We start from the raw sequence: 27992 nt of genomic DNA, 5'->3' as shown, positions 1-27992 counted from the left end.
ATATTACACAAATAATTTTAGGTAGCTAAAAAACCTACAAGGGGACTAGATGTTGAGGAGGTTTAAAAACATGAAACTTGTTTTAGGGAACCCTAAACTTGGTTATTTTGGCCCTTAGTAATCTGTAGGGCATCACTTAAATACAGTGGAGGTATGAGAGCACAGGTACTTGATTGCTTTGAACTATTGTGTGTGTTTGTTATTGTTTGCTTCTTTATTTTGTTAATCATCCAGAGTACTGTATCACACTAATAGGGTGGTATATAAATGAACCACTAACTGACTAAATCAATGAATGTTGTAATGAGAGTGGTTGGTGGACCAGGATGGGGGGGGGGGCTCACCCTAAAGGTTTGGAGAGTGGCATTTCCCCTGCTCCAGTCAGGAGGCATTCTTGCTTACAGTTTTAAACATCACTTGGACAGTGAAATAAGAGAAGCCAGTGGGACATGCTGAGAACCAGATTTTTCCGGAAGACTTACCTGTGTTCAGTCATCCTACATTGTTCGGTGGTACTGACTACTTCATGTACCTCCATGAAGGGAGCTGAAGTAGATGAGCCATAGAGTCTCTTGTTCTCGTTGTTGTTGTTAGTACTGTAAGTAGGAGTATTAAAGATGGCAAAGTGTATTACAATAGAAACAAAGGTTTGGTATTTTTGCAATGACCTTTACTACCCAGAAGCTTGATGACATATATTTAGGATTTGAGTAACTCACAGCTGATGCAGGATGAGAAAAGACAATGGCACTTTATGATGAGTGTGCCTCTAGAATAGGCAGCCAGTATTGTGGCAGGAGGAGTGATGAAACCATAATCTAGAACTGCTTGTAGAAAGCCGCATTTTGAAATACTGACACAGTGATCTCTCTAAGAAGCTTGCAAACACCTAACAGCCTTAAAAGGGGCTTCAAACTGCTTTACATTTCTCAGCAGCACAGTCAAGTTGGGACCTCCAGTGTCAGTTATTATGCTGAAAGCAAATAAGGTCTGTAATTTTAAGGATCAATGGATCTATTTTTAACGCAAAGGGCCAAAGTATGGCGTCATTGCCACATTCAGCCCCCAGAGGCTCTTTTGAAGGCACAAGCTGTGCCGGCGATGCTTACCTGTGCCACTTCCTGCAGGGCAGCTGTAGGGCAAGCAGGCAGTCAAGCTTGCAATCGCCCACTTCCATTAGTTGTCAATTAGTAGTGAAGGACAAGGGGATAAGCAGAGCTCCCCGCTGAACTGCAGTGACATCTGTTTGATACGGGGGCTGGCAGGAACGTGCTGCATCAGCCAGTAAGGAGAGGAACATTCCATGTCTGTGCATTATGGGCTTTCTAGGTTAGATCAGGAAAACCTTATATATCAGAAGAAGGTGCTTTGTTTTTTTCTATCAACAATCATTTGTGATTATTATTTGGACTTAGTCACCAAGTGATTAAAGTTGTAGATGGGATAGAAAAGCAAGCATGTTCTGAAGTAAGGATAAATATTTCAAATAAATAGGAAAAGAAGCTCTTGATTTTAAATTATGCAAAGCTTAATGTGGGTACAGAGTGATAAGGAGATGACTCCCTCTCTCTTCTGGTCATCTGCATTCCCAGATTTCAGGCAAAGTACAAGAGTCTCGTGCCTTGATCAAAGGCTACTATGAATGTTTTGAGTCAGAATATAAGGCTGAAGAAAGACTAATGGCTGATGAGCTGTGGGAATGTAGAGACCCACTTCTTGTGTGTGTTTTAAGGCAGGGGTGCGAAATGCAGACATTTTGTGCTAGCAACTCACGTTTTGCAGCTTGAGCTCAATGATCTGCTGCATTTTAACTTTTTGATCTCTTCTAACACGAAATTCTGATTTGACTAGCCCAAATCCTATTGCTGGCTCCAATCAGAGTAGACTTATCAACTGATTACAGAATGGTGGGTTAACAGTCAATGCAGCCCTTTGGTTCAGTGGGTTTAATCTTGTCGGGACTACCTATCATGGTTCTGTTGATTATGCTAGAGCAATAAGCTTAGGTGGCAATCCTGCACACGCTTACTAAGGAGCAAGCAAGATAGTGGGACTAGCTTGCTGGGAAATTTGCATAGTCTGCATTTAGACTTTGCAGTTAGAGCTGCTCAATCCAGTTGGGGTGATGAATAATAAACAAAGCCTATGAGCTTCAGGTGAAGTTGCTTCCTGTTGAGCAGGGCGGTGGCAGCTCTTGTGAAAATGCCTGTGCTTGTAGTTGCAGGTGCCTCAGGTAAATGCAGGGATGGGATGCTGCTTCCGGTTGTAGAAGGAAAGATGTTTTTCTGGCTGCTCTATCCCTGAAAGGTGTTTAGGACAAAATGAGAGAGAACTCTGAGGATTGCTTGATCCCTTTTATAAGCAATGGAGCCTATGTGTAGAGCCAGTGTTATGTCGTGGGCAGAGACCTGGGTTCAAATCCCTCTCTGCCATAGTGAGTGGCAGTGGCAAAGCCACTCCTTAAATATCTTGCATACCTTGAAAACATTGTTAGGGTTGTCATGAGTTCAGTGTGCCTTGATGGTACATAACAGTAACATTACATGTTTCCCCATGGGTTTGGATGTAATTATGGGAATTTAGTGTTAATCTAAAGGGACAACTGGCCGTGCCATTCTAGTACTGTACTGATATACTGCCGCCGCCGCCGTTGTTACGTGCTGTTCAGTTGCTTCCAGGTTATAGGGATCCTATGAAGTAATAATCCTGAAAGTCTTACCATTAACAGACTCTATGAAGGTCTAGTGAACTCAAGGCCAAGGGTTCTTTTTACTGAGTCAATCCATCTCATGTTTCATCTTCCTCTTTTCCTGCTGCCTTCCATTTTGTACAAGATACACAGTGGATACAAAAATTATTTGGATGTCACTCTTTTTAAAAAATTCTCCATGAGACTAGATGCCCTGTGGTCGTGCAGAGGTAGGCTCCTACTGTCATGCATCCGTTTGGCCTTTCTTTCTGCTCATTCTGTTGCCAAATAATGGAAAATGTTACCTGGGCAGGCTGGACATCATGTCCTGCCCCAGCATTTCTGAATATGGTTTTGATAAAGTGTTGAGTTTTGATTTTTTTTTAGAATTGTACATGAATTTCAAAACCAGTAGCCTGTATTCTGGTGATAAAGTGATGGATTGTAATGCAGGATGCCTATTCTTTTCAGATAATTGTTTGTAATCTTCAGAACGCAGATAGTGTATCAATAAAACATCTGCTTCTCATTAGGTCTTAGTCGATAGGAAATACTAGCAGGAAGATTCAAGTTATGAAAACAAGCTTTGATTATTATCTTGCATTATGTTCTAGTAAATCACCCTGATCTTTTAAAATTGGCATAGGCATTTGTGAAATAAGTGCAGGACACTGGGCATTGGAAGCTAGTTTTTGGGAGAGGGAGGGGGGAAATGCAAGATTCACAGTAAAGATGGAAGCCCAGTAATCACGAGTGTTCAATGTTTAGACGTAAATTAGCAATGTGTTTTCAAATAGATTCACGGCTACATTTGTAGTTATTTCTTAATTCTTCATATTAAAGCATTCATATTCTTATGTGGCATTGGGTCTGATTTTAGTGCTGTGTTTTACATGTTAGAAAAGTGCTTTTGTTCTGGGGTTTCTTTCACAGCTGGTCCTTCATTCTTTTTTAAAGTCACCTGAAGAAGGCATGGCCAACTCACTAGGGCACTAGTGAATTAAGTTGGCTGCAAATTTCTGCATATAACTGAATAAATCTTCAGTATTTACAACTATGACAGAAGGGAAAGTGAAATCCAGGATCGGTTCAGTGGTGAAAATAACCAGTTCAGTATAGAACTGGTTGATTTAGCAGAATTATCCTGGGGCTCCCTGTGATCACGCCAACAGGAAGGAGAGAGAGGGACGCACCCTGAAGGGTTCGCCACTTCCAGGTGAAGGCAGGTGTTCTTTCCTGCATGTGTGTAGAGGACTCGAAGGTTACTTGTGCTCTGTCTGTACCATAAGCTTCTGTGGAGCAAACTTTGCTCCCGGAGTTACATCCATGGCAGTGATTCCTAAACCTCCAGGAATCCAGTCTTCTTTTGTGACTATAATGCCTAATCATTCAAAGTATGACTCAGGCCCATTGACTTGCTTGGACTGAGCACGCTTTGTGTATCAAGTCCCATCTGCCTGTTTACGTGTCTATATTCCCCTGAAGCAAGAAACAAATTTAGTTTATTTAACTGCTTTTGTGTCATTGTTTTTAGCTTTACATGCTGTCTTTTAATGATGTGAGCCTCCTTGAGTCCCTTTTAAGGAGAAAGGCGGGATAAACATACTTTAAACAAAATTAATTAATTAATATAATTTTTAAAAGATTAAAAGCAGCTTAAAACAACAATTTGACAGTTAAAAACTTCAGAAGCAGCAGTAGAAGGTCATCCTTACTGTCAAAATAAAGTGTGGCAACAGCCTTTGAGTTGTTTTTAAGGGCATTCCAAGATAGTGTGTGTTTCATCTTCCTGTATACAGGGAACTGTTCCGGAAGATCAAAGGCGAGCGACACAGATAGGTAAAAGCAGGAGAGGTCACCGGGAATGGGAGGAGGAGGAGCACCAAAGGGAGGCCTGAGGAACAGGCTGGAGAAGGGTGGCCTGAGGGTGGCTCCCGGAGAGCCGTCCCCTGGGAGGAGAGCCTGCAGAGGCAAGTCTGAAGGTGAAAGGAAGCATAAGAGCTGGCTGTAAGGGGTGGTAGCCCATCGCTTGGTGGGGGCAGTTGAGCTGGGTGGAGAGAGATCTGGCAGTCAAGCCACGGGCAGGGACAGGGTTACCAGTAAACCTGTTTGGTCTCGGCCTAAAGGGGCTCCGTTGGAGACAGCAGACGGCGGGCTTCTCGGGCCCTTCCCCTCCTGGGTGGGCAGAGGGCAGCGCTGGGGTTGCGGCCACCCTCCTCGGGACTCCCATTTTTCCAGCAGAAAAGGGTGATCTTCCACTGTTGTTGCCAGATACCGTGTAATTTGGCTTAGTTTAAACTGACCTGGCTCTCCTGACCCCTTCTAGCTAAGTGGAGGTGTGCTAGACCACTGGTTCTTAACCTTGGGTGACTCAGGAGTTTTGGACTGCAACTCCCAGAAACCTTCACCACCAGCTGTCCTGACTGGGGTTTCTGGGAGTTGCAGTTCAAAAGCATCTGAGTAACAAAGGTTAAGAACCACTGTGCTAGACATTCACATTTGCAAACAGGCATCTCTGTAATCCTCTCCAAAGGAGCCTCCAAGGTAAGTTGTTTGGCCGACCTTTGCAAGGATTGCTGATGGATGCCTGTGAAGCACTTTGCAAATGTAAACAGGGTCCTATATGAAAACAAAGTGGCACAGTTATTTTAGCATGATTTTAAAAATGGTACAAGATGTGGGGGCAAGCCTTGCCTGCAGCAAAACGCAATACTTCTTCAAAGACCAAGCGCCCTGTTATTGAATGTGGATGTCCGCTGTGCAGTGGCGCACACCGGATTAATGTTTCTCTCTGTGAAACCCAGGTGGGTGATTCATTGTTGTTCTCCCCGCATCTCTTTAGAGACTCCTGTGGGCTAAGATGTGATGGCATTGGTTTTGGATGTAGCAAGCCTGCTTATTTTAAAACAAAATTTTGCTTTCCTGCTTATGGCATATTGATGAAACTCTCTGACTTGACCCTCTCTGGAAAAAAATTTGGACCTTGCAATCAAGCATCTGTCCAGGCTGAACCTGGTGTGTATACAAACATTTCTGCTGCTCCAAAGACTGACGGGGCAAAGGGCACTTATAATTACAGGTCTGGGTAATACGTGTGGATAGATCAACAGCAATTGCTCCTTGGAGCAGGGGGCAGGGGGCGGGGGGGGCAGGGGGAGGTTGGGAAGCAGTGTGGGGGAAGAGCTGAACCGTCAGCAGCAACTGTTATGTTTGGGCAGCCAAATCGGAGGGAGAAGAAAAGGTAGCCCAGCCTGGGCGTGCTGGAATCTGACGCTGGGGGTGCTTCTCGCTGGGGCTCGGGGGCTCTTTGCGTAGGGATGAACCGCCTGTTCCCATTTAAATCGGGGACCTGACCTGCCATGGTTTAGTTTTGCAGCAGCTGCTCTACGGACAGCTTTCTTAATTGGCTTGTCTGCATGCTTGGAGGAGACAGCGATGGGATTAACTTCTCCCCTTTTGCCCTTGTCCTCAGAAAAATTTTCTCCCCTTTGAGAAACCCTGTTTCTCTGAAAAGTGCCTGTTCTTTCACTCTGCTAAGTCTAAAATATGTTGGTTTTATGTCTATGGAGCAACAGAAATATATATATATATTTGCAGAAGAGCTCTGTTAAGTGACACACACTGCAAGCCAAACAGCCATTCAACACAAATGTTTTTTTCCCTTGGGTTTCTCATTGGTAAGCACGGGGTATATTTGAGTTTGATTTCTTTCTTTCTTTTTTTTTAAGCTGCTGTTTATATGCCTTTTTTCCCTCCCCCTCAGGCTGAGCTGAAGTAATAATAGCACACTTGGTGCCACATTTAGTGTGTCCTGCTACTTGTTGTTCTGCTTTCCTGTCCTCTCCGATTGCCCAAACACAGCTGGGTTCACAAGAGGAGAAAAGAAAACACGATCCGGCTGCCAAAGAGGCAGGAAACTGTCGTAGAGCTCGTGAGCCGCGAAGGGCTGCTGCCTGCCGCCTGTCCAATCAGCGGCGGGCTCTGTTGCTATGTGCGCCCTGACTCTGCCTCCTTTGTGGGGAGCGAATGTCTTGCACGGAAAGGCTGGAAATGTCCCCCAAGCGGAACCTTTTGGGGCCGGCCACGGCAGGCGTCGGGATCCCCGGGGCCCCCAGGCTCTAGCCCCTTGGGCGGGCTGGCTGGCTGCCAGGAAGGCAGGCCACGGCTTTTCCATCGCCAGGCCAGGATGGTCCACTCTGGAGACAAAGGGCCGCACAGAGAAGGTGTGTAGCCAGAAGGAGGTTCTTCCGAACGCTTCAGTGTTCCTAAGTGGTTTGTGAACCCGGCTCTGTGTTGTTCTCTCCCTCGTCTTCAGCGTTAGCCCTTGGCTGCCACTCCTTTTGTCTGGGTGTGAAAATATTAACACACGGAGGGTTTCCGGGCAGCAGCCGTTTCAGCGCTCACCGGTGACAAACAGTTTTTGAAAACAATTTTGGGTTGTTGCCTCTGAACAATAGGGAAGGGGATACAAGTGAGAAGAAGGGATGCATCAGAATGATTGTGAAATGTAGCTTCTTGCAAGGAGACTAACTCTCTCATTCGCAGATGGTGACATTCTGTTCTGTAGTTTGACTATTAAATAAGACCCTTATTAATCCCAACCTATAACTTAAGCCTAGATCTCTGCTAGAATTACACTATTGCATTCTGAATTCATACTTTGTATGGCTCCGTGTTTTCGCTCAGTGGAGTAGTTTATTGAAGTAAATTTTGAACAAGTAAACATCAGGGTCTTGACAGTAATTTAAGAGTATCAGGTGTTCTTGGCCTTTTTTGGGGTGGGGAGCAGCATGTGAATTAGAACTGAATATTGCTATTTGTGTTTGTGTAACCACAGAAGAGTTCTCACTAGTTAGACGTGTATGCCTGCTCCTTTGTTATGTGACTATGTATTTCCTTTGTGTATTTTTTGTTTTGTATTTAACTTCTAGCCAATTTATTTGGGCACCATTTTAAATTACCTTTCAACAAAAGGGACTAATGAAACATTGGAAACTAAGCCCTTCTCTTTGCCTGGTAGCCCTGGGTGTTGGATGAAGTGTTCAGGGCTCGAGAATCGTGGCTTGGCCCGAGAGGTTGATTCTTCTTGTAGCATCTCTTGCAAGCTGGAAGGGGCAAATGTCTGGTTTAAGTGACCGTTGTGACACTGGATGTCAACATTCTCTAGCGGGGAAAATATCACCTTGGGCACACCTCTCCTCCACATCTAAGAAGAGTGTTTATGTTTATTGAAAACTTGCTGGAACAGAGTCAGACTTTCCAGTTATCCAACATATTTTAATCATCGTTGTCTTAGAACTGCAGAGCTGGAAGGGACCTTATGGATCCTCCAGTCCAGCCCCTGTCCAGGAGGCACAAGCGGGGGAATCGAACTCCCAACCTCTGGTTCCACAGCCAGAAGCCTAAATCACTGAGCTATCCAGCACTTTACAAGTTTGATGGTGCTGCCAACCTTCATCCAGTACTTTTTGCCCAGCTGGAAACACAGGGAGCTTTCGGTTAGAGAGAGAATTTTTACCTTGAAAGCTCATGCCAAATAAAATGTGTTGTTCTTTAAGTTGCCAGAAGACACACACACACACACACACACACACACACCACGGCTATTTTTGACTGATGAATGAGTCCATCACAGATGTCACATACAACTCTGTCTAAGCTGAGGTAGTTGTGGGTGATCTTTGGTCTTTCAACAGTGTAGGCTGAAGACAATTGTGCATTGATCACTCTGCTACGGTTGGGATTAGATTTTTATTTGATGCACAACATAAAGCGATTCTCATACAGCTTCCAGAGTTGTGGCTGTAGAGCCAGAGGCTGGGCATTCAATTCCCCACGGTGCCTCCTTGGCATGAACTGGACTTGATGACCCTTCCAGCTCCGACGTTCTATGATGATTGTTATTTTTTTTTAATGTTTGTGTAACTTTCTTCCTCTCTTCCCAAGTTTTGTTTGTTGCAATTGGCATTTATGACATGATGCCCCCTGCAAATTGTGCTCGCTTTAGAATGTTAGCAAAAATGCCCAGCAGCCATAGAAACATGGTTTTGAACCAATGAATGGGAAAGGGACGTTGGAGCGGGAACCTGCCAGTTCTTAGCTTTCTCCCTTTCCATCGTCTGCTGATCTAGTAACATCTGGTGGTTGCCCCATGAGTACATCTTGTGTTTTCACTCTGTTGTGCCACAGAGCTCATGGCAAATCTCTGGACAACGTCTGCAGATGTAAACAGGCACAAGAGGATCTTGAGTATTTCTCTAGGAAGAACCTGTGGGGTAGGGGTTCCCACTGCCTGGATCCTTGTTTGATTTTAGTCACTTCCAAAGAGGATTTCAGAGCAACTACAGGAAATGGTTTCCAAAGCCGAGCCACAGACCATGGAATAGATGGAAAGTGTGAGTTGTCAAGTTCGTCCTCCGCAGCTCCTCTCATGGAGATTCCAGGGCCCTAGAGGAGGGACCGGGTGGCTTTGGAGAGTCTGAGAATCTCAGGTTCTAACATATTTTAAAAGCTTAAAAGTTTTTTTGTTTGTTCATTTGTTTCATTTTTGAGATAAGCTTTCTAAGGGAGTCTTGAAATAGAAATGCTTAAATTTAAAGTGGAAAGTCAAAAGGCCTGTAGACTTGCTGTGTTTTCAGTTGCCTCGTAAATGTCCTCTAAAGTCACTGTCACACCTTAAAAGTTAGTTCCAGATTAAGATTCATTTGAATGCAACCAGCTTTGACTTCCTTAGAGTCACCCCAATGACTGGCAAATCTTATGTTCATTGGAGCATGAAGGCTACAGGCCTCCTGTTCATTTACTACGTACTTGTCTAGAGACTGGCCTTGAGGTCCCCCTGGATTGAAAGGATCAGGAGCCCCTGGAGCCCCTTGCCTTTGTGCAGGCAGCTGGGAGGGCTGTGTGCCCTGGGGCATCCTCTCGGCCAGGGACAGCCTGTCTCAGACTCTGAACTCGGCCCACCCACCCACCGAAGGGGCCAGTTGGGCCAGGGCGGACAGGAAGGTCTGCAGGGGACTTCCTTTCCCAGGCAGAAACCCTCCTGGACGAGAGCGATGTGCATGTTAGCCTCTCACCTCTGACAGCTGCCCGTGAAGCAGCCACGAAGTTGCCTCTCTTGGTTGATCTTTTGCTGCAGGAGGCCATGAAACTAGGCCTATAAGACCAAGGGAACTCAGGCTGGCTTCTTGTAGAGCAGCGGCGTCTTCTTACTTGACACCACGCAGGATGTCCATTGACACTCACTTCGGCTCTGGCTCTGGAATAGACTTCTTTGTTCAGCCTGCTAAATATGGGTCTGTTGAAGGAGGCGGGAGGCGGGGTTGAACAAGGACTTCTTAGAGATCCGGCCCTCTTGCTCACTAAAGTGGGCAGTGCTTTGCCATCCTGAGCTGCTACGGATCGTGAAAGGCCCGGGTCCTCCTGGCAGTCTTTTTGAAGACCGATACGGACACAGAGTGCTTTAAGCACTATGGGGCGGGATATAAGCGGCACACTTATATCCGCTTTGCATTTTATGGAGAAAAGCAGCTGCGGGGCCATGATATACAGTTGGAGAACTTCCCTTTTTTATGTCCACATGGGAGGGACGGAGGGTCTTTGATTCACACCCCTAGCCTTTCCTCCCAGGGGACCTGACTCCTGTCCTTTGTCTGGCAGAGGCATCCTTGCGAAGGCCCATGAGGTGCCATAGCTGCAGATCTGAAGCTAGGCTGCAAAGGCGTAGAGGTATGGAAACCTATCCCACACTAGATTGGACAGCAGCCCACCTAACCCAGTGCCGCTTGCATGAACTCAACTTCTGCTTGATCAATATCATTTCAAAAGCGTTCTTTATCCTCAGATTTGTCAGCCAGTTTAACCAAGACTTGAGAAATGGGGGACCTGCGCGTTGCTAGACATGGTTAGCACCCGAGAGTCCGGGGGGGCAGTGATGTCGGGTCAGACGGAAGCATTTCTTGGAAGTCACAGATACGAGGAACCCCCAGGTCCCTCCCTCGCATCTTCCTGGGACAGAAGTCTGTGTATTTTCAGCAACCAGCAGAATGAACAAAGGCTTCCCTTGCCACCGGCAGGACGAGCGTGCGGCACTGGCTAAAGATGAGGAACGAGGTTATGGATCCGTGAGTCATGAGGTGGGATCCAAGGGCTGGTGGAGAACTAAGAAGAATCCATTTTACGCCTCTCTGTGTCTCTCTCTGTGTGTTTTCTGGATGCTAAGCCTTGGATTGAATGCAGAGCAATCTGGAACCGGAGCCACCGCCGAAGGGCCATTTTCTCAGCGTTCCTGCAGCCCGGCCGCCCTGTTTTGTCCCCTGCTGGATCTGAGGTGGTTGTTCACTGGCAGCGAAATACAGGCCGGGAAAAGACGGTGCCCTTTTCTATCCCTGTTTCCTTGAGCTGCAAGGGAGGGCTGGAGCTGTTCTCTGGAACGGGGGGGGGGAGGGAAGGCTTCTTTCCTTCTTTGTTTAGGACTGAAACGCTAGATCTGCTTCCAGCCCCTGTGCCTGGCCAGGCCCTTTTCCACTCCCCCCCCCCAATTCAGAGCGAGAAGAAGGATAGGATGCAGCCGCCCCACTTGAGTGGAAGACCCACACAGCTGCGACAGCAGGGGTGGGAGGGTGGACTCCTCCTCAGAGGAGCAAAGACGTTGTTATTTTGCAATCATCGTCCCCCCCCCCGCCCCCGGTGTGTTTTGAGTGGGGAATCCTGGCCCTTAGAAAATGTGTTCCAAGAATACACTGTCTAGCTTGTTACAAAAACGCGCAGGCAACAATAAGCTCCCCTCGGGAGAGGGAGGCTTGCAACTGTGATAACACCCAGGAATAGCAAGGGTGAAATTAGGTCACTGCTGCTGGAAAACACTCTGGGAGACCCTCCTGCACATTTTGTGCCTTTAGACAATGCTAAACATTTTTTTTCCAGAAAGGTTCTAAATTTTTTTCCTTGAAAAAGATAAAAGAAGCAGCATCTATTTATGCTGTTGTTTCTAAAAAGCACTGAATTGTACTTTTTGTGTTATTAGTTGTACAACTCCTCTTTGGAGTAGAGCTGCAACCCCGATTGTTTTTGTGTGTGTGTGTGTGTGTGTCTGTCTGTCTGTCTGTCTGTCTGTCTGTCTGTCTGTCTGTCTGTCTGTCTGTCTGTCTGTTCAAGGTTATTTTTGTAATTAGATGAATAAAACTACTCTGGCAACATTTTAGCACCCAAGTCAAGCTTAATAACTGGATCTTTGATACAGTCAGTAATAATAATCATGGTATGTTTTTCCTGGAATCATCCTTATCTCACACAGCACACTCAGTCTTCTGAATTACAAACTCAAGCCAAGCAAATTGGTGCTGTCTTCAACCTGCATCTGCCTACTGATAGTCTAAAATTACATAATTTAAAATAGACCTCCTCAAATTTCATTAGCTAGAGCGACAGTTAATCATGCTCTCTGGGGCGCAGCTTAGTTGGTGCCCTGATTATAAAATAAAGGCAGTTTGCATATGTAAGCTGCCATGACCACCACCTCTTGGTGTCGAATGAGAGCAGCAGAATCCAACCTTCTCTCCTGTCTTGAAGAACTTTCCTCTGAAATTCATCCGGGCTTAGCACATTGCAGACTAATGTGGAAGAAAAACATGGTGTCGGAATCGAGTCCTTGTTGGGGCTGTGTTCTTCTGAGTGCAGGGGGTTGCGAGGAGGGAATCTTAACTGCTTGGATCAGTGCCTGTTCTCGGCCTCTGGCTGTCAGCAGTCCTGGTGAAAGCTAGGCGTATGACGTGCAGCCCCCTGAAAATTGGGCTTGCTGTAGAATGTTAAGCCAAAAAGCCCAGCGGCCATAGGAACGTGGTTTTGAACTGTGGGGACGCCCCTTCATCCACAGAGCAGTGAACGGGAAAGGGACGTTGGAGCGGGAACCTGCCAGTTCTTCGCTTTCTCCTTCTCCACCGTCTGCTGATCTAGTAACATCTGGTGGTTGCCCCATGAGTACATCTTGTGTTTTCACTCTGTTGTGCCACAGAGCTCATGGCAAATCTCTGGACAACGTCTGCAGATGTAAACAGGACAAACTTTATGACAATTCTACACTTTCATAATCTCTGTGTTCTAAAGCAAGTTTTTCCAAGTGCACTACTATATTTGCTTTCCTTTGCTTTGTCTTTAAGAGAGTTTTGTGCTTTTTTATGCTTTTGGCCTTAACCACTCATTGCAAAAGTACCACACAGAGGGTGTGTTCCTTGTAAATTACTCCTATTTATAGTTGCAATAACACTGTAGCTAAGAAGCAGGCTCCTATTGAGTCAGACCCTCTGTGCCTCTAAGCCCGCGTGGTTGATTCTGACTGAATGATGCTTTTCACAGCTTCAGGCAGGATTCCTTCTGAGTCCTCTCTCTGAAGGTGCTGCGGGTTGAATCCAGGGCCTTCCTCCCACCTGTTGACTTCAGAGCCTGCGGCTTTCCCCCACGGGGCGAGGGTCCAGGATGGGGCTGCCCTTCCCTGAGCGAGAGAAGGCGGCTTTGCCAGGACAGTTATTGGGGAAGCACAGCAGCCAGGTATGTCCTTCAACAGGCTCTTCCTGGATTTGCGCAGGAGCCTGACCTCCGTCTGTGGCCTGGATGGGAAAGTACAGAGAGGCACACCCGTGAGCTAGTTGGCACTCGGGCGGACGTGGTTAAGATAGCTTTGAACAGAAAACAAGGCTGAGGCGCCCTCCTCACAATCCCCCGCCACATGCCTGCCCACCGCTAAAATAGGACCTTTGCATCGCAAGGGCTGGTGCAGTTTTCTGTGGTGTATGAAACGCATGCCGGTAGGTGGACCTCTTTCTTCTCTGTTCCTTTCCCCCCCCCCAGCCCAAATTCTTTGTGTCACCTAGACTGATGAAGAGTTCTAAAGAATCGGAAGGCTTCCATGCTTTAGTGGACTTCACGTTGGTCCTAATACGAGTGTTGTCACTTGTGGATTCTGGCTTCTTGCATACATAGCCGTGGCAGCAGCAGAACTGTGGCAAAAGGTTTCCTGCCTTCCCCCCACAGCAGGCAGAGCAGTTCATTGCGTCCTCAACCCTAGGATGACGAGCGAGGTTCAAAGTTCTTGCAGCAGGATTGATCTCTGAGGCACCTTCATGCACCACTGGCGTTTTAAGACTCTGATTTCAGTACAGTATTTTCATACCGAAGTTATACCCTGGCGAGCTAGCGCTTCCTTCCTTCTTACGGTTCCAGAGGGTGCTGTGGGCAAGGGGATTCCGGGGGCTGGATACCGGGAGGGTCCTCTCCCTGGGGGAGCCTCCTTGTCAAGATTACCTGCTGCCTTTTTCCTGCCACCTTAGAGATACAGTTTCGGAGGTCCTGTTAACATGGTGGGGGTGGGGGTGTAAATGAATGCACACCTTTCTGTTATTAACCATTGCGAATTATAAACTTACAATTGAAAAGTGTTGTAATCATTACAAAAACACTTGGCCCCACAGTGCCAGGGAAGGAGAATGCAAATGAGGTCCGCAGCGTTTCACAATGGGAGGGTTGTATGATAAAAACTTGAAACAAGGGAATTGGTTGCATTCTGCATCTGCTGGAATCAAGTATCTCACTGTAATTTATGAAGAGGGCTGCCAGCTGCCGCTTGATCAGCTGGGAGCTGCTGAATTTTAATTCCTTCTACTAGTTTGAACTGGACGTGCACTGGCACAATGAATGCTGTGTCCTTTCCTTGCCGAACCTTGCTTTGCACCAGAGGTGTCCCCTTGTTAGAAGTTTGGTGCCCGATGAGGTTGCCAGTCCTTTGGAACTGAGACAAAAGTCACTTCCCGAGAGGGTTCACTTTCTTCTTACCCGGGGATATTCCAGATGGTTGTCTTCTAGTCCTGCTCAAAATCGCAATGAAGAGCAGGAAGGCATGATTCTGAATAACCAACTCTTTAGCTTCCAAACATAGCTAGCAAAGTGTTCCAGCAGGGAATGGTAACTCCGTTTTGGAACCTCATAATCCTAGAACATCCCTTCCCATCTGGGAGGTAGAAGAACCAGTTTCTCCTTTCCAGGGTAACGCTGTGGGTCAGAGTATCTTGCATTTGAAAGTATCCCATATGGAGAGGAAGGCCTGGGTTGAGGGTGGAATGCATTCCGAGGGAAAGCGGTATGTCTTCCCAGAGCTTATGCAGCAACCGAAGGCATCTTGGCCACCCTCTTCCCGACTTAACCAAAATAAAGTGTCTTGCACCCTACATCTCACCAGCTGTTGTGGCACACGAGTCAGAAAATCCCACAAACATCTTTGTCTCTCTGTCCCGGGCAATAAAAATTCAGCAACTAAATAAATAACAGATTGTTGCCCATTCTTAAGCGCCCGTGCCCATTCCCTGAGGCCACCATCTCCAGCTGCCTACCAGTAGGGCTGGGCTTGCCACAGAGCCACGCTGTCTCTAGATAGACAGTGTTTTGTGGAAGCAGTCATTTGTGGGAACCACAGCCTGTCAAGGGCTGTAACATTGCTTGGCCCTGGCATTGAGAAAGCATTTTCTGAAGGCGGCAAGCATTATTGGGAGAGGATGCAAGCGGTGTCCTGCATTCATTAAAAGGGTTTAAAGGGGCACCTTTGTCAAAATGCAATGTCTGTTGGGTTGTTGTGTCTGTTGTTCGCTTTTGGCTGACTGTGGCCCTTGCCTCCCGTGTTAGACACTTTAGAGGAGTACTTTGAATATGAAGCGGAGGAGTTCCTCGTCAACTTGGCCTTGCTGATTACGGAAGGGCGAACACCGGAGTATTCCGTCAAGGGCAGGACAGAGGGATTCCACTGCCCTCCGACACAGTCAAGCCAGCCGCCAACGACCAAGCATGAGTGCAGTGACAAAGCGGCCCAGGTACGGGATGATCCGAGGTGCTCGTCGTCCTTGTTCGCTGTTCTCTTGTCTAAAGGGCTGCGTTCAGTAAATTACGTTGCAAACACTGGCATTAAATGTCAGCATTTTTAGGCTGCTTCTTAAATGCTTTCAGTACCTGTGAACTGAGAGCATGAAATGATTTCTGTTACCTTTAAAGCAGAATGGTGAAGTAGAAAGATGCTCGCTCTGAAGGACTGGTGGGACTTCTAGGTACGTATTGGTTGATGGGAAGATGAAAACTTGAGGAGAACTCTTGACTAAAGATTTAAAACCTGAAGACGACTCTTGATTGAAGCTTTCGAAGCTGAAACCTTTGATGTGACACTAGTAGATTTTGTTCTTCAACTTTCCTGTAGCCCTGTAGAATACCAGAAAAATCAATGTTTAACCCAAACTCTGCCTGGTAACCCTTCAGTGGGATTTCCATGGGCTTGTAAAGGGCCTTAGAACTCACTCCGTGCGAGTTTTTGTTTGCACTTATTGGTAGCTAAGGGTACCAGAGTACAACCAGAGGTTGGCTTGTACACAAGAGGCTGACTTTAATTCTGGTCTTGTGTCGTCTGGTTCTTTGATTCAAGTGTCGTCAAGCAAAGCGCACAAGGTCTGAGGTTTCATTGCTGTGGAAGAATAATATCCCTATCATGATCGAAGTGATGCTGCTTCCAGACTGTTGCTATAGTGACGAAGGGCCCACCACAGAAGGGAGTGACTTGAAGGATCCAGCCATCAAGCAAGACGCGCTGTTACTGGAAAGGTGGCTTCTGGAGCCAGTTCCACGACAGTAAGTTTGTATATGGGGGGTGGGTGGGTCTAGGGTTGAGGCTGGACGCTTGGTGGTTGCTGCATACATAACGCAGTGATACATAGATCTGAGTCTTTTTGGGTTCGTCTCGGTTTGATTGAACATAATCTTTATTTAGTATTTATCAAAGGTATATGCCTAGTTTTTCCTTAAGGTTTATAAGTACATCCAGTTTTAGTTCTGTCCACAGTGTACCCATTGAAATCAATGGGATTTACATCAGTATTGACTTTTTTCAATTAATCTACTCCAGTTGTAAATTTGGATTTAACCTTTAGTATGTCTGATGAAAATATTTCATGGCGCCCTTGGTTTTGCTTGTTTTATAGTATTTTTTGGTAAGCCTGCTGTCCTGGCACATTGAGTTGTACTCCCATGTGAGATGTTTTTCTCAACTTCCTAGATAATTATATCCGAGATAAATGACTGTTTTGTTGTCTTTTATGTGTCATTATTTCCGCCAACTTTACGCCTTTCTCTTTGGTGTGCTTTTAGAAGTGGTGATCGATTTATCGAAGAGAAGACCCTCTTGTTGGCTGTCCGTTCTTTTGTGTTCTTTTCTCAGCTAAGTGCTTGGCTGAGTGTCTCCCATGGAGCCGTCCCTCGTAATATTCTCTACCGGTAAGTCTCAAGCAGAAAGAGAAGAAGCTTTAAATAGCTTTTCTGATTATGACATTCTGCATGACCTCATTCAGTAGAAAACACATTTTTGTGAATAATAATAATTTTAGCCAACCAATTGGGTTGTTGCTGCTGCTGGAGAATACAGCTGTATTTGAGAACTCAGGGAAGCTGCTGTATTGAACAGTGTCTCTGAACAGCTGGATCTACATAGAAGCTCTTGTATGCCTTTATTCCTTGTTTTGTTTTTCCCCTTTTCTTTTCAGAGTGAGTGCTGCACATGTGGATCTGCAGTGGACCTTCTCTCAGCCACCAACAGAGCATTTTTTCCCAGTCCCAAACATTTCCCATCACGTGGCCTTGAAAGTCAGTGTCCAGTCTTTGCCGAGACAATCCACTTACCCTGTTCTGACCTGCAGTATCCACACCAACCTTGGCTTTTATGGAAAGAAGGTGGAAGATAGCACCGTTCCTCAGCGCTGGGGTGCCCTCAAGACAGAGCTGGGCAGCGTGCCCGTCTCGCCTCGTGCTTGTGGCAGGTTGAGGTGGGCTGAAGGGGCACAAACGGGCGGTGAATTTACGGCACCTGCCAGGAACCGGAAGCTTTACCCCTCGGCCCGGCTGTTGTCCGACTCTGGGTCGCCAGAGCCTAAAGGTCAGTCCGGCACCCCTGCTGCTGATTCTAGAAAGCCACCAGAAGAACCGCCAGAGAGAACGGGGAAGTCTTTTTGCTTGGCTGACTCCAGCGTTCATAACGGCTATTGTTCTCGCCCGGCATTTGGAGAATCTGTTCCTCTGATAGGCTCTTTACTGCAGGAGCGCCATGAAGTAATCGCACGGATTGCTCAGCACCTGATTCACTGTGATCCAGCAACATCGCCAGTCACGGGACGGCCGTTCACTACGGGGGAAACCGGTTTATTGAACTCAAAGGTTTTACGCAGCACGTACGAGGAAGAAAGCTTGCCCCAGAAGGGAAGGGAATGGTCCTCTCCTTTTACCCCTAATTCAGAACCAACTTCATCAGAAAGCAGCAGCGTCAGAAAAGCCCCCAAGATACCAGAAGCACCGTTATCCGATTCCTATGTTCTGGTGAACCAGTGGTCCCGTCACACCAGAGAGGAAACCAACCCTCTCATAAGCTCTCTGCTTCAAGAGCGGCAGGAGGTCATAGCCAGGATAGCACAACATCTGATTCACTGTGATCCGCCGGTGGCACCTGCTGCCCATCCTGTGTTTAATGTCCATGAAGTTAGTCCAGTCAATCCAAAGGCTTTCCACAGTCCCAGCGTAGGAGACAACCTGCTGAAAAAATGCAGAGAGGTCCCTTCGGAGTCCTTCTCCGGATCAACTTTATCGGAGGACAGCCAGAAGGCAAAAAGGAAAACCCCAGCCACCCCCTTGAGTCCGTTCAGATGTGATGCTGAATTGAAGGTCTCCCCCACCTCTCAAGTCAGGAGGAAGCTGCTTCTAGCAGAGTCCAATGAAGTGGTCCCAAACCCATTTCAGCAGTCACCGACCCATAGAACTAAAGGTCCTTTGACTTGCTTGAACCAATCATGTAGCAAGGAAGGGTATAAGCCAGAATTAGCAGATAAATTGGAATCTCTAATTTTGAATTGTTCCCATAAACCTCAAGTGGCAAAGAAAAGTGTTGCCAAGCCTTGTTCCCCTTTGAAAGCTAGGGATGACCCGATCTCCACAGAGAAGCTTCGGAGCAGCGCCTCGGACTGCTTGAGCAATCCACAGTTGGATCAGCCCCAAATACTTGAACGTGTGAAAGTGACGGTAACACAGGTGCCGGACGGTTTGCACAAAGGTGAGCCCAACGGCTCGAGGACAGACTCAAAGCAACCAAATGCTTGTGAACAAAACTCTCAACTCGCTAGTATTGAAAACTGTTTACACAAAGACCTTGAAAGTTTCAAATGCAGAAATAAACAACATAAGGTAAAAAATGCCAACGATGAGAATGAAGATCCCTCGGATTACGAAGGACAGAAACGTTCTCAGAAGAAGTCTCACGAAGATGGTCGAGGGGCCTCGTTTGAACAAAGGAATGCCGAGACAACTGTGAGTGTTGCTTTGAACCCTCCCGTGTGCTGTTGTGGGTCACTTCCCTACCTATCTCATAGGAACAACTGCTGTGTTGCTGTGGCCGTCAGTAAAACAGCATCTTGTGGGGCAATAGGTTCTTCCTAGGTGGGGCAGAGGAAAGAGGGGTGCTGCAGCTGCAGCTTCAGCGCTGTCTGCTTGGAGGGGCGGATGCCCAGCGGTCAGCCTGGATCTGATCCATGCGAGAGAGACGCGCGTGTTTGCCTACCTCTCTTTCGGTCGCAGTGGGTGTGGCGACAACAGCTTACCTCTTTAATGGGCCGGCGGAAACCCTTATCCCTTTGCTGCATTTCCATCAAAATCTTCTTGATGCTGCGCCCCTTACATGCAAAGTTTTATCCCCGCAGATGGTGTACGCCTTTTGCTAATGGTACACAGAGGCTGAAATCCTGTTGCTTAGCCTAGTCAGTCACAGCTAGAGGAGGCCTGTTGAATTGGTGGAGATTTGGTGGGTCTTCTTCTTTAGATGTTCCATTGATTCCATGGGCCCTCTCTAGTTGCCACTTACCGGTCTGACTACCTTTGGCCATAGAAAGTACTGGACATACTCCGGAGGCTCCCGCTGTGGTTTCCTCTGAAAGCTTATCCGCTAATCTGCAACACTGCATTGCTTTAAAATGGGGGTATCCCATTCCTCAATGTTGCATGGATTACCCAAAGAGCCACGCTTCATAATAGATGGGGGGCTTCTATGCACTTGTGGGTAGTAAGTATGCATGTTGACAATTTAGCCTTTTGAAACAAGTGGTGGATTTAAAGTAACATACTGAAGCTCTATCTACAAGGAGAATTGTCCTTGGTGTGGGTTCTGCCGATACCGGCTGCTGGCTGCCATGGCCTCCCCTTTGTGGCTCCAGCCCCTGGGGAGCAACAGGGGGCCCAACCTGGACCCTGCAGCCAGATTTTGTGACATGTTTTGACATTTAGAGTGAAGCATGCGGCATGAGAAATCACATAGGTAGACGTGTTCTAAAATATTCAGAATAACTGACTTTAGCCTAAATAGGTTTCTTATTTATAGCTGATTTTTCTCCTTCTGTGTGCACAGAGATTGCTACCGCTGAAACCTACGTGGCACAGAAACAACTTGCACCATTTTGATGCGACTTCAACAAAAGCTTTCCATCCTCGAACTGGATTGCCTCTGCTCTCTAGTCCTGTAAGTTGCTCTTTTGTAGGCCCAGCCCTTTTATAGTTTCTCCCTTTTATTTGCTCAGGCTTTGAAAAGCATACTGGTATTTTGTGCTTTTCAGGTTCTTTCTCTAAACGTTATTCACTCTTGTTAGTTTCATACTGTTTTTAGATTTTTATTTATACGTCTTAATTCTATGATCTAATTCTACATTTAAGGGGAAACTGTTCAAAGACTGGCTATTGGACAAAGTATACATAATGCATGCAAGTAAATAAATAAATAAATAAATATTAGATGAGCGGCGCTGCAGACATTTTGGCTTTTTTTGTTTTTACACTTTCTATGGAATTTTACCAACTAAAATATTTACAAACAAAATGCACTTGTCAAAAACAAGGTTTCTGTAGCCGTTTGTCTCAAAAATTCCTTACTACCTGTGATCTAAACTAATTTTATCTCTCTCGCTTCTTCTCCCACCTCTCTTCTTTTTGAGGTTCCTGAAAGGAAAACACGATCAGGATGCTTTGATTTAGATACATCACTATTGCACCTGAAATGTTTGTCCTCTAAAAGGTATTCTTTAAAATCTTCTAAGAAAAGATATTCTTTAAAGTTTTTTGAGAAAAGATAATCCTACATAAAAGTTTAGAAAAAGGCACCAGCAGGCTCAGTTTATGCATGTTGTAATTAGAATTGCAACCTTTCATTAACTTTAAATCAGCTTAAATAAACTCAGAATATTCCTGATAGGGAAAGTCTTTTCGAAAAAGTGATAAAAACTGCAGGCAGTGCCCGCTTCCTTGAAATTGGTCTTCCTTCCTGCAGAAGAGCTGAGGAGGAGAGGTTCCTTTATAGGCACCACCTGTTGCAAAACATAAGTGCAGCACATCAGAACAATTTTTCTTGAAAAATAATCAATTACATTAGTTTTAGTTGCTCAGTTGACTAATATTTCTCTAACCAGCTGACAGCCCCACCTCAAACAGCTTCCTTACATTCCTAGGTAGGCATGCGAAGTTTGAAAACACTGAGCCCTACACCATTTACATGGGAATTTATTCTCCCAGAATCCTTTTAATTTGTTGATGACAAATACCCCAGAGCCCAGATTTAATGATGCCGTCTGGGTGAATTGTCTCTTCTCAGGGAGACAAAGCAGGTTCAGGCAGATGTTTTCCCCCTTGTTTGCACAGCCAAAGGGTACCTGGACCTTCTGTGGAATGCCAAACCGTGGGACCATCCCCGCGGTTGCACTGTCATTTTTTCCAAATCTATTCTATAGCAAGTGTGCATTGAGGGGATTGTTTTTGAGAGAGAAGCCCTGAAGTTCTATAGATTTCTTTAACCTTGAAGCAGAAGTAGTTCAAAGACTCCGTCATTAGTTCAAAAAACTTGTATGCATGGAGCTGTGGAGGAGGGCGGTCTTCACTCTGAGTTCTTGCTGTGATTTACTCTAGTCCACAAAGATGTATAAATGGAGAGCAGGAACCAGATATCCAGGAGAGACCGCTCTTGAGTTGCAGCGCTCCACCTGTAACAAGTCTTAGCCTTCTTGGAAACTTTGAGGTAATGTGCCTGTTCGCGAAATCCCCTGCCCCACCAAACCGATGTGCTAATCCTCCCGCCTGGCGTGCTTCCTTCAGGGCCCGGCTTTCGGAGCCAGCTTCTACCAGTTGCAGCTGCCAAGAATGGTACAAGGTGGAATTATATTGTTTTGCTAATCTAACCTCTTCATTTGCTGACGATTCTTTTCTCTGGTTTGATTTTTTGTGCCCATTTAATACATGAATTTTTGATCATATATTGTTTTTTCAACTTGTACCTTGCCTGAAGAATACAACATGTCCTGGAAGGCAGTCTTAAAATAAATGCATTTTTTAAAAGTGCATTTATATTTAATTAGGGACTCATTGACTTCAATTAGTTTAAAGGGTCTATCTTTGCAATTTCATCTCTGGTAGGTGTGCTTTTAGTCCACGTGCTTAAGACAACCTTTGCTCAGTGGGGCTGTGACTGAGGGGTGGAAAACTTCCTGTCCATGCGGGACATTCTAGATTCAGACCCAGGGCTTTTCCCACAAAAAGAATCAAAGGGGTGGGGGTGGGGGTGGGGTGGGGGGGAAGAGAGCTGCCTGAAGATGTATGTGAGGTGCTGCTGCCGGTCAGAGCAGGCGTCGCTGGCCTAGGTGGGCCTGCTCTCATCCGAGGTAGCTTTTTCAGGCCCAGTGTATGGTGGCTTTTTAAAGTGGAGTGTTTTCTGATCTTCTTTCCATCCAGGAGTCTGTACTGAACTACCGCTTAGATCCCTTGGGCATCGTAGCTGGCTTCACGGCTGAAGTGGGAGCAAGTGGCGTCTTCTGCCCAACACACATGACTCTTCCAGTCGAGGTCTCCTTCTACAGTGTCTCTGACGACAACGCACCCTCTCCCTACATGGTACGTTTCTCGGCATCCTTTTGTTCTCTTTAGTTCTCTGGGACTGTGTGGTGTGTGGACTTTATGGGTGATGCAGCCCTTTCACCCAAAGAACTTAGAACTACAGAGCTGGAAAGGGCCCAGAGGGTCATCCAGTCCAGCCCCACCAAGGAGGCTCAGTGGGGGATTGAACTCCCAGCCTCTGGCTCTGCAACCAAACGCCTTTAAACTGCTGAGCTAAAATGTTACTAGCATTTTAAAAAAAATGTTACTAGCAAACATCTTGACCCCCGTCATATGACTTACGAAGTTGTCCCTTTGTAGTGAGTTTGGTGACTGTGATGTACCTTCCCCTCCTCTCTTGGCCAACCCCCCCCCCCCACTGTTAACACTGTGAAACGGGGGACCGGATTATGCCAGGCAAACGCTCCTTCCGGCTGCAGTGCAGATGTTCTGCTCACCCCCTTGTGGGTGGAGCCCATTCTTGTGGCTGTCTTTGTCTTTCCTCTCATCACCAAGGATCGGGCCCTTGGCTACTAGACCTGGCGCCTAATCATCTGCTCTAAGTGCAAACTGTAAGATGCATGTGATCCACTACAAAGATGCTTCTGGAGGACACTGTGGAAGAGGAGGAGGAGGAGGAGGAGGAGGAGGAGGAGGAGGAGGAGGAGGAGACTAAAACGGCATCGGCCTCAGCTACTTTATACTTACTTGACATGCTGCCTATGTCAACTGTGTGTGAAAAGTCTTTTTTTTTTTAAGTGCCTATTGTGTAGAACTTTAGGCATTAAGGACGTCAATATTCAAAGACTTGGCATTTAGGTGCTTGCTGGTAACCTTGGGTTTTTTTCTTTCCTTTCCCTGCACCTAGGGTGTGATTGCTTTAGAGTCCCTTGGCAAAAGGGGTTACCGGGTGCCTCCTTCAGGAACAATACAAGTGGTATGTAGTCTGTGCCCTCCCTTTACATTAACAGCTAAGCATTTGCTTCTGAAGGCCACGAGGTCAGTTCTCTAGGGCTAACAGGAAATCCATTAGTTGCCCACTTAAACTTTAAAAACCCTAAAGGATCTGATGCCAAGTTTTGCCAGTCCTCAGGAAGGTGTTCCCATTCTTCTCACCTCCGTTTTTCAGTTCTCACCTTTCTGAGTTCCACTCTTGGCCTCCTCGAGCATTTTAGCCACGGAAGCCTCCCTCTTTGGACTTGAGCCCCGTTCCGTCCTTCTGAACGTGGGCGGAAAGCCTGCATGATGAGAGGAGGGTGCTAACCATGCCCCTTTGCCACTGCTTTCATCCCACCAAAGGGAGTGGGGCTCTTGTATCTCTAGAGGCTCTCACCAGGAGTCAGAGTCCGTCCCCCACTCCCGGTCCTTCACAAGGATTTGTTTGGGTCGATGGGCTTCTCCGAGTTCTTAGGTATAGCTTAGATAGAGCATCCTGCTTGGGCATTTCTGCTCACAGCGGAAAGAATGTAACCAGCCAGTAATCTGCTATGGCTATGCAAAAGATGCTTAGAGTTACATTAACTGCTAAACAATTAGTGATGTTTACATCTTGCCTCTGGTACTTGTTTGTGATTTGCCACACATGGACATTACTACTTTTTAATCTTATTATTTTACAAGAGTTACTTGTTGGTTTTCAAAATGCAGTATGTTTTTCAAAGCTGAAACAGTAAATCCAGGCTCTTTCTCTCCCCCCTCCCCCTTGACATGGTTGTATAGCTTGTAGTGCAGATTCATGGCAATAAATCTTCATTCCTTAATGCAGAAAGCTTGGTTCAAGCCAGAGAGGTGGTGCTCAGAGGCCACCGGTCTGTGTGGCAGTTATTTTACTGGGGATGTTGCCAGTGGGGCCCCACCATCAGTGGGGGCGGGGGCTCTTGGGTTCACGTAAGGCTTTCGTCAATAGAACAGGAAGAGACCTCTTGCCAATCACTTGATCCAGAACTGGGGGGGGGAGCTTTTCAAGAACAATGTGGGAAACGTGGGAGGAGGAAAAGGCAGCAGATCAAAATCATCTCCCTTTTCATTCTGCTAAGAGCAGCTGCCCCTGGATGGAAGTTTTCATTCAGCAAAGGTGGGGGGGGGGGGCCCAACCCTTTCAGGTCAGCCTATATCCCAATACCGTCCTACACTAGCACAGGATCTCTTCAGCTAAGCAACAGCAGGTATTTCAAGTAGGTGAGAAAGTGGAATCTGATGGGTTTTGTTCCAGTGGTTGTGCAGGCAGTTGTGTGTCCGGTTGTGTACGTGTTGCACAGCCACTTGCAGTGACCCCTTGTGCAGCTGTTTGTGCAACAAGGCAATCCAGTTCAGTTGTGCGAGAGTGGATTTTCCACCTCTGCTGAGATCAGGTTGGGCTGAGGCTATTCCGTGCAGGTGCTCAATAGATGGGTGTCCTTCTGACACGCTTGCTTGCTCCTTTCAGACCTTATTTAATCCTAACAAGACTGTGGTGAAGATGTTTGTGGTGATATACGACTTACGAGAGATGCCAGCCAATCATCAAACATTCCTGCGGCAAAGGACTTTTTCTGTCCCCGTGAGGCGAGAAACAAAGAGGAACATCCGCAAAGAAAATGCTCGACATCCAGAAGAAAGATTGCTACGCTACCTCATTCACCTGAGGTGAGGCCGCAGAATGAGTCACAGGAGGACTTGGCAGGCAGGGCTATTTCTTCTTTTTAAAAGAGAGAAAGAAACGAATGTCCTCCTTTTCCATCAAGGCCACAAAATCTTCTGGAAAAAGGCAAGGGGTCCTAATACCAGATGATGGAAATTTCAGCCGGTTCCCATCCTTTGGATTTTGCCCTCCCCTCACAAGAGACTTGAAAGCAGGGACTCAAGTCGAGTGGTGGAAACTGTACAGGGTCTCTCTAGAACGAATGAAGCCATGCAGCTGTAAATGGCTTTGTGGCAGCCTCTGTTTAGAAGGTCCTCATTAAAGTTATGTCAGCACTTCCATTGTGAAATCCCCTTAGCAAGAGGTGGTCAGCAAAAACATTTGCCTGGTGCTGAAACTTGACAGACAGGGATCCTTTCCACAAAAGCAGCCTTTTAAAACCCAAGGGTCAATGTGCCGGTGCTGCTTTTCATGCTCCTGGTTTTGTGTGTTCATCAGAACTCTGCTATGTTTTGGCCGGGCACTTTTGCACCCTGGCATATGATTTGTGTATGCCACACCCGAGAGGGTGATGCTGGTGTGGAGTCCACCATTCTCTGTGTAACAAAGAGAAACCAACCAGCTTCTATAGCATTTTCAAGTAAGCTGATGCACAAATTTGACTGAGGCCTGTTGAAACCTTTTCTTGGCAACTCTCGGTGGAACAGATCCATCTGCGGTTCCTTTCCTTCAAGAGATCCACTCTGCTTCTCCATGGGTGGCGGAAGGCTGGGCGGAGGGAGATGGGTGTGGCGTGTCAGGAACACATAAGCTTACCTTTCCATAATGTAAGTATTCAGGTTCCAGCCCAATAATTTACCTTGACATCAAGAAGTAATTAATAACTGCAATCAATTGTTTTCCATCCATTCTTGTTGCTTCAAAGAAGTTGAAATGCCAAAGTCTCTAGGCTTCAGACAGAGAGGTCATTTAAGGATAAAGAGAAAAGGAGGCTGGCTTCCTTTGGAACGAGCACAACGGCTGCTTGGCCGGAATCCCATTGGTGTTTGCGTAAGACGATGTGCAGTGAATTGACAAAGCAGCAAGGCACATCTCGGTAGCACAGTCAGGCATAAGACCAAGCATGCAGCCAAGATGCACCCTAGCACCGTGCCAATTAGCTGCAATTAGCAGCGGCACGTTTGCCAAACCAGACGTGAACACCAGGATGATCCTGGCTGCTGTTCAGGTCAGAAAGAAATTTCTTGTAGAAACCTCGGCCTTTCTGTGGGGCTCGCGAGACGCAGCAGCGCTTCAGTTGCCATCATGTTGACTTGCATTCGTTCCTCTCTTAGGTTCCAGAGTTCCAAGTCTGGAAAGATCTACCTCTACAGAGACGTCAGGCTCTTGTTCTCCCGGAAGTCCATGGAAGTGGACAGTGGCGCTGCGTATGAACTCAAATCTTACACTGAGTCTCCGATGAACCCTCAGTTCTCCCCTCGATGTTAGGAAGACACAACCATGAAAAGTATTTGCTCCATTACCAGATCCCTGTTTCAGGTGAACAGCTGGCGTGACCTACATGATGTAGAGGAAGTCAAATCATGAAGAAAGTGAGGTGGTGAGTCTTAACCGGGGGTGGAGGGGCAGCCAAGACTCCCCGAGCCTCTTGGACCAGTCCTTGAGGAAGCCTCTGGCGTGAGCTTTGTGTATTCCGAGCTGGGTGGGACACCCTTCGTCCTCATCTTTTTATACTGGTTTTAAACCACTTTGTTGGATGTGTTGCAATAGCAGATTCCTGAATTAGTTTAGTGTTTACACCTTATTTTATTTTTGGGTTATTTAATATTTAATGTTTCTTAAGTGACGTTTGTCTTTACTGTTCTAATGTAGCACAAATCCTATGTAAAATCATACTACGTATTTTTGACATTAATACTGAAATCTGAAATATATACAGAAGTCTTTACTTTGTTGTGTGATGTGTTTTTAAGTGATACTTATGCTGCTTAAAACAAGGATGGAATCCTGCACTTCCACTGCGTCCTCATCATCATACTATGCAAGCATGCAGAAGCAGGATCGATGGGTGGGTGCATTTTCCTCTCCCACTGTTCATTGCTTTCCCCCCAGAGGTCCCATGACGACGCATGAAACCACACTGCAAAACGATTGGACTATTCATTCAGCTCCCCATCCCAATTCATAACCAGCCCTTTCCCCTTAAAAGGCCTCTCCTCAAAGCCTATTGCTTTCTGCTAACCCGTATCAAAATTTTCCATAATTCCTATTGTCCCGTACTGGACTTTCTCAGACTGTGTTTTTTTTAAAAGGATGTACTGTGAAAACAAAGTAGTATTTATATCTGAAATATAAGTGAAAACAGCATCATGCGAATCCTGGTTTTATTTCGAGATGATCTGTGTGGTCTCAAGCAGATTTTCATTTGTTCCTTTGTTCCCATTTTGGCCACTTGGAGGCCATATGGAAAGTCAGAATTTTGGTTGCATCTTGCAATAAGAGTTAAGGAATCCACCAAGCCTGCGTTGATTAGTCTTCCTAAGGGAAGAAGGCGCCTCTTCGCAATGACAGCACTTGCGTTCTTTGACTCATGGCAATAAACAAGGCTAAACATTAAAGGCACAGAAACAAACAAAGCACAAGACAGCCTGGCTTGAAGGATCAGGCAGGGCTTTAGAGTCAAGAAAAGGCCAGCAGAGACCAAGATGTTATTTTTCG

The 27992-nt window shown here is 46.4% G+C and overlaps 1 protein-coding gene across 4 annotated transcripts in view; it reads left to right on the top strand.

The window, feature by feature from the left end:
• Nucleotides 1-27222, top strand: part of ATOSA (atos homolog A) — a 28337-nt gene extending 1115 nt beyond the window's left edge. Inside the window, exons 2-13 of one of the 4 annotated variants that reach the window (XM_072981951.2) lie at nt 10533-10824; nt 15359-15543; nt 16143-16345; nt 16862-16987; nt 17254-19060; nt 20151-20261; nt 20731-20810; nt 21695-21803; nt 22514-22672; nt 23523-23591; nt 25080-25279; nt 26609-27222. In XM_072981951.2, the coding sequence (XP_072838052.2) occupies nt 16206-16345; nt 16862-16987; nt 17254-19060; nt 20151-20261; nt 20731-20810; nt 21695-21803; nt 22514-22672; nt 23523-23591; nt 25080-25279; nt 26609-26762 (2955 nt within the window). In that variant the 5' untranslated portion in view covers nt 10533-10824; nt 15359-15543; nt 16143-16205 and the 3' untranslated portion in view covers nt 26763-27222. The other 3 variants (XM_020790058.3, XM_078381030.1, XM_020790059.3) reach the window with 3 other exon arrangements.
• Nucleotides 27223-27992: the final 770 nt, after the last annotated feature.

Source organism: Pogona vitticeps, chromosome 12 (assembly GCF_051106095.1).
Source record: "Pogona vitticeps strain Pit_001003342236 chromosome 12, PviZW2.1, whole genome shotgun sequence".
Taxonomy (NCBI): domain Eukaryota; kingdom Metazoa; phylum Chordata; class Lepidosauria; order Squamata; family Agamidae; genus Pogona; species Pogona vitticeps.
The sequence above is the reverse complement of the archived record's forward strand: the minus strand, read 5'-3'. Positions and strand labels throughout refer to the sequence as shown.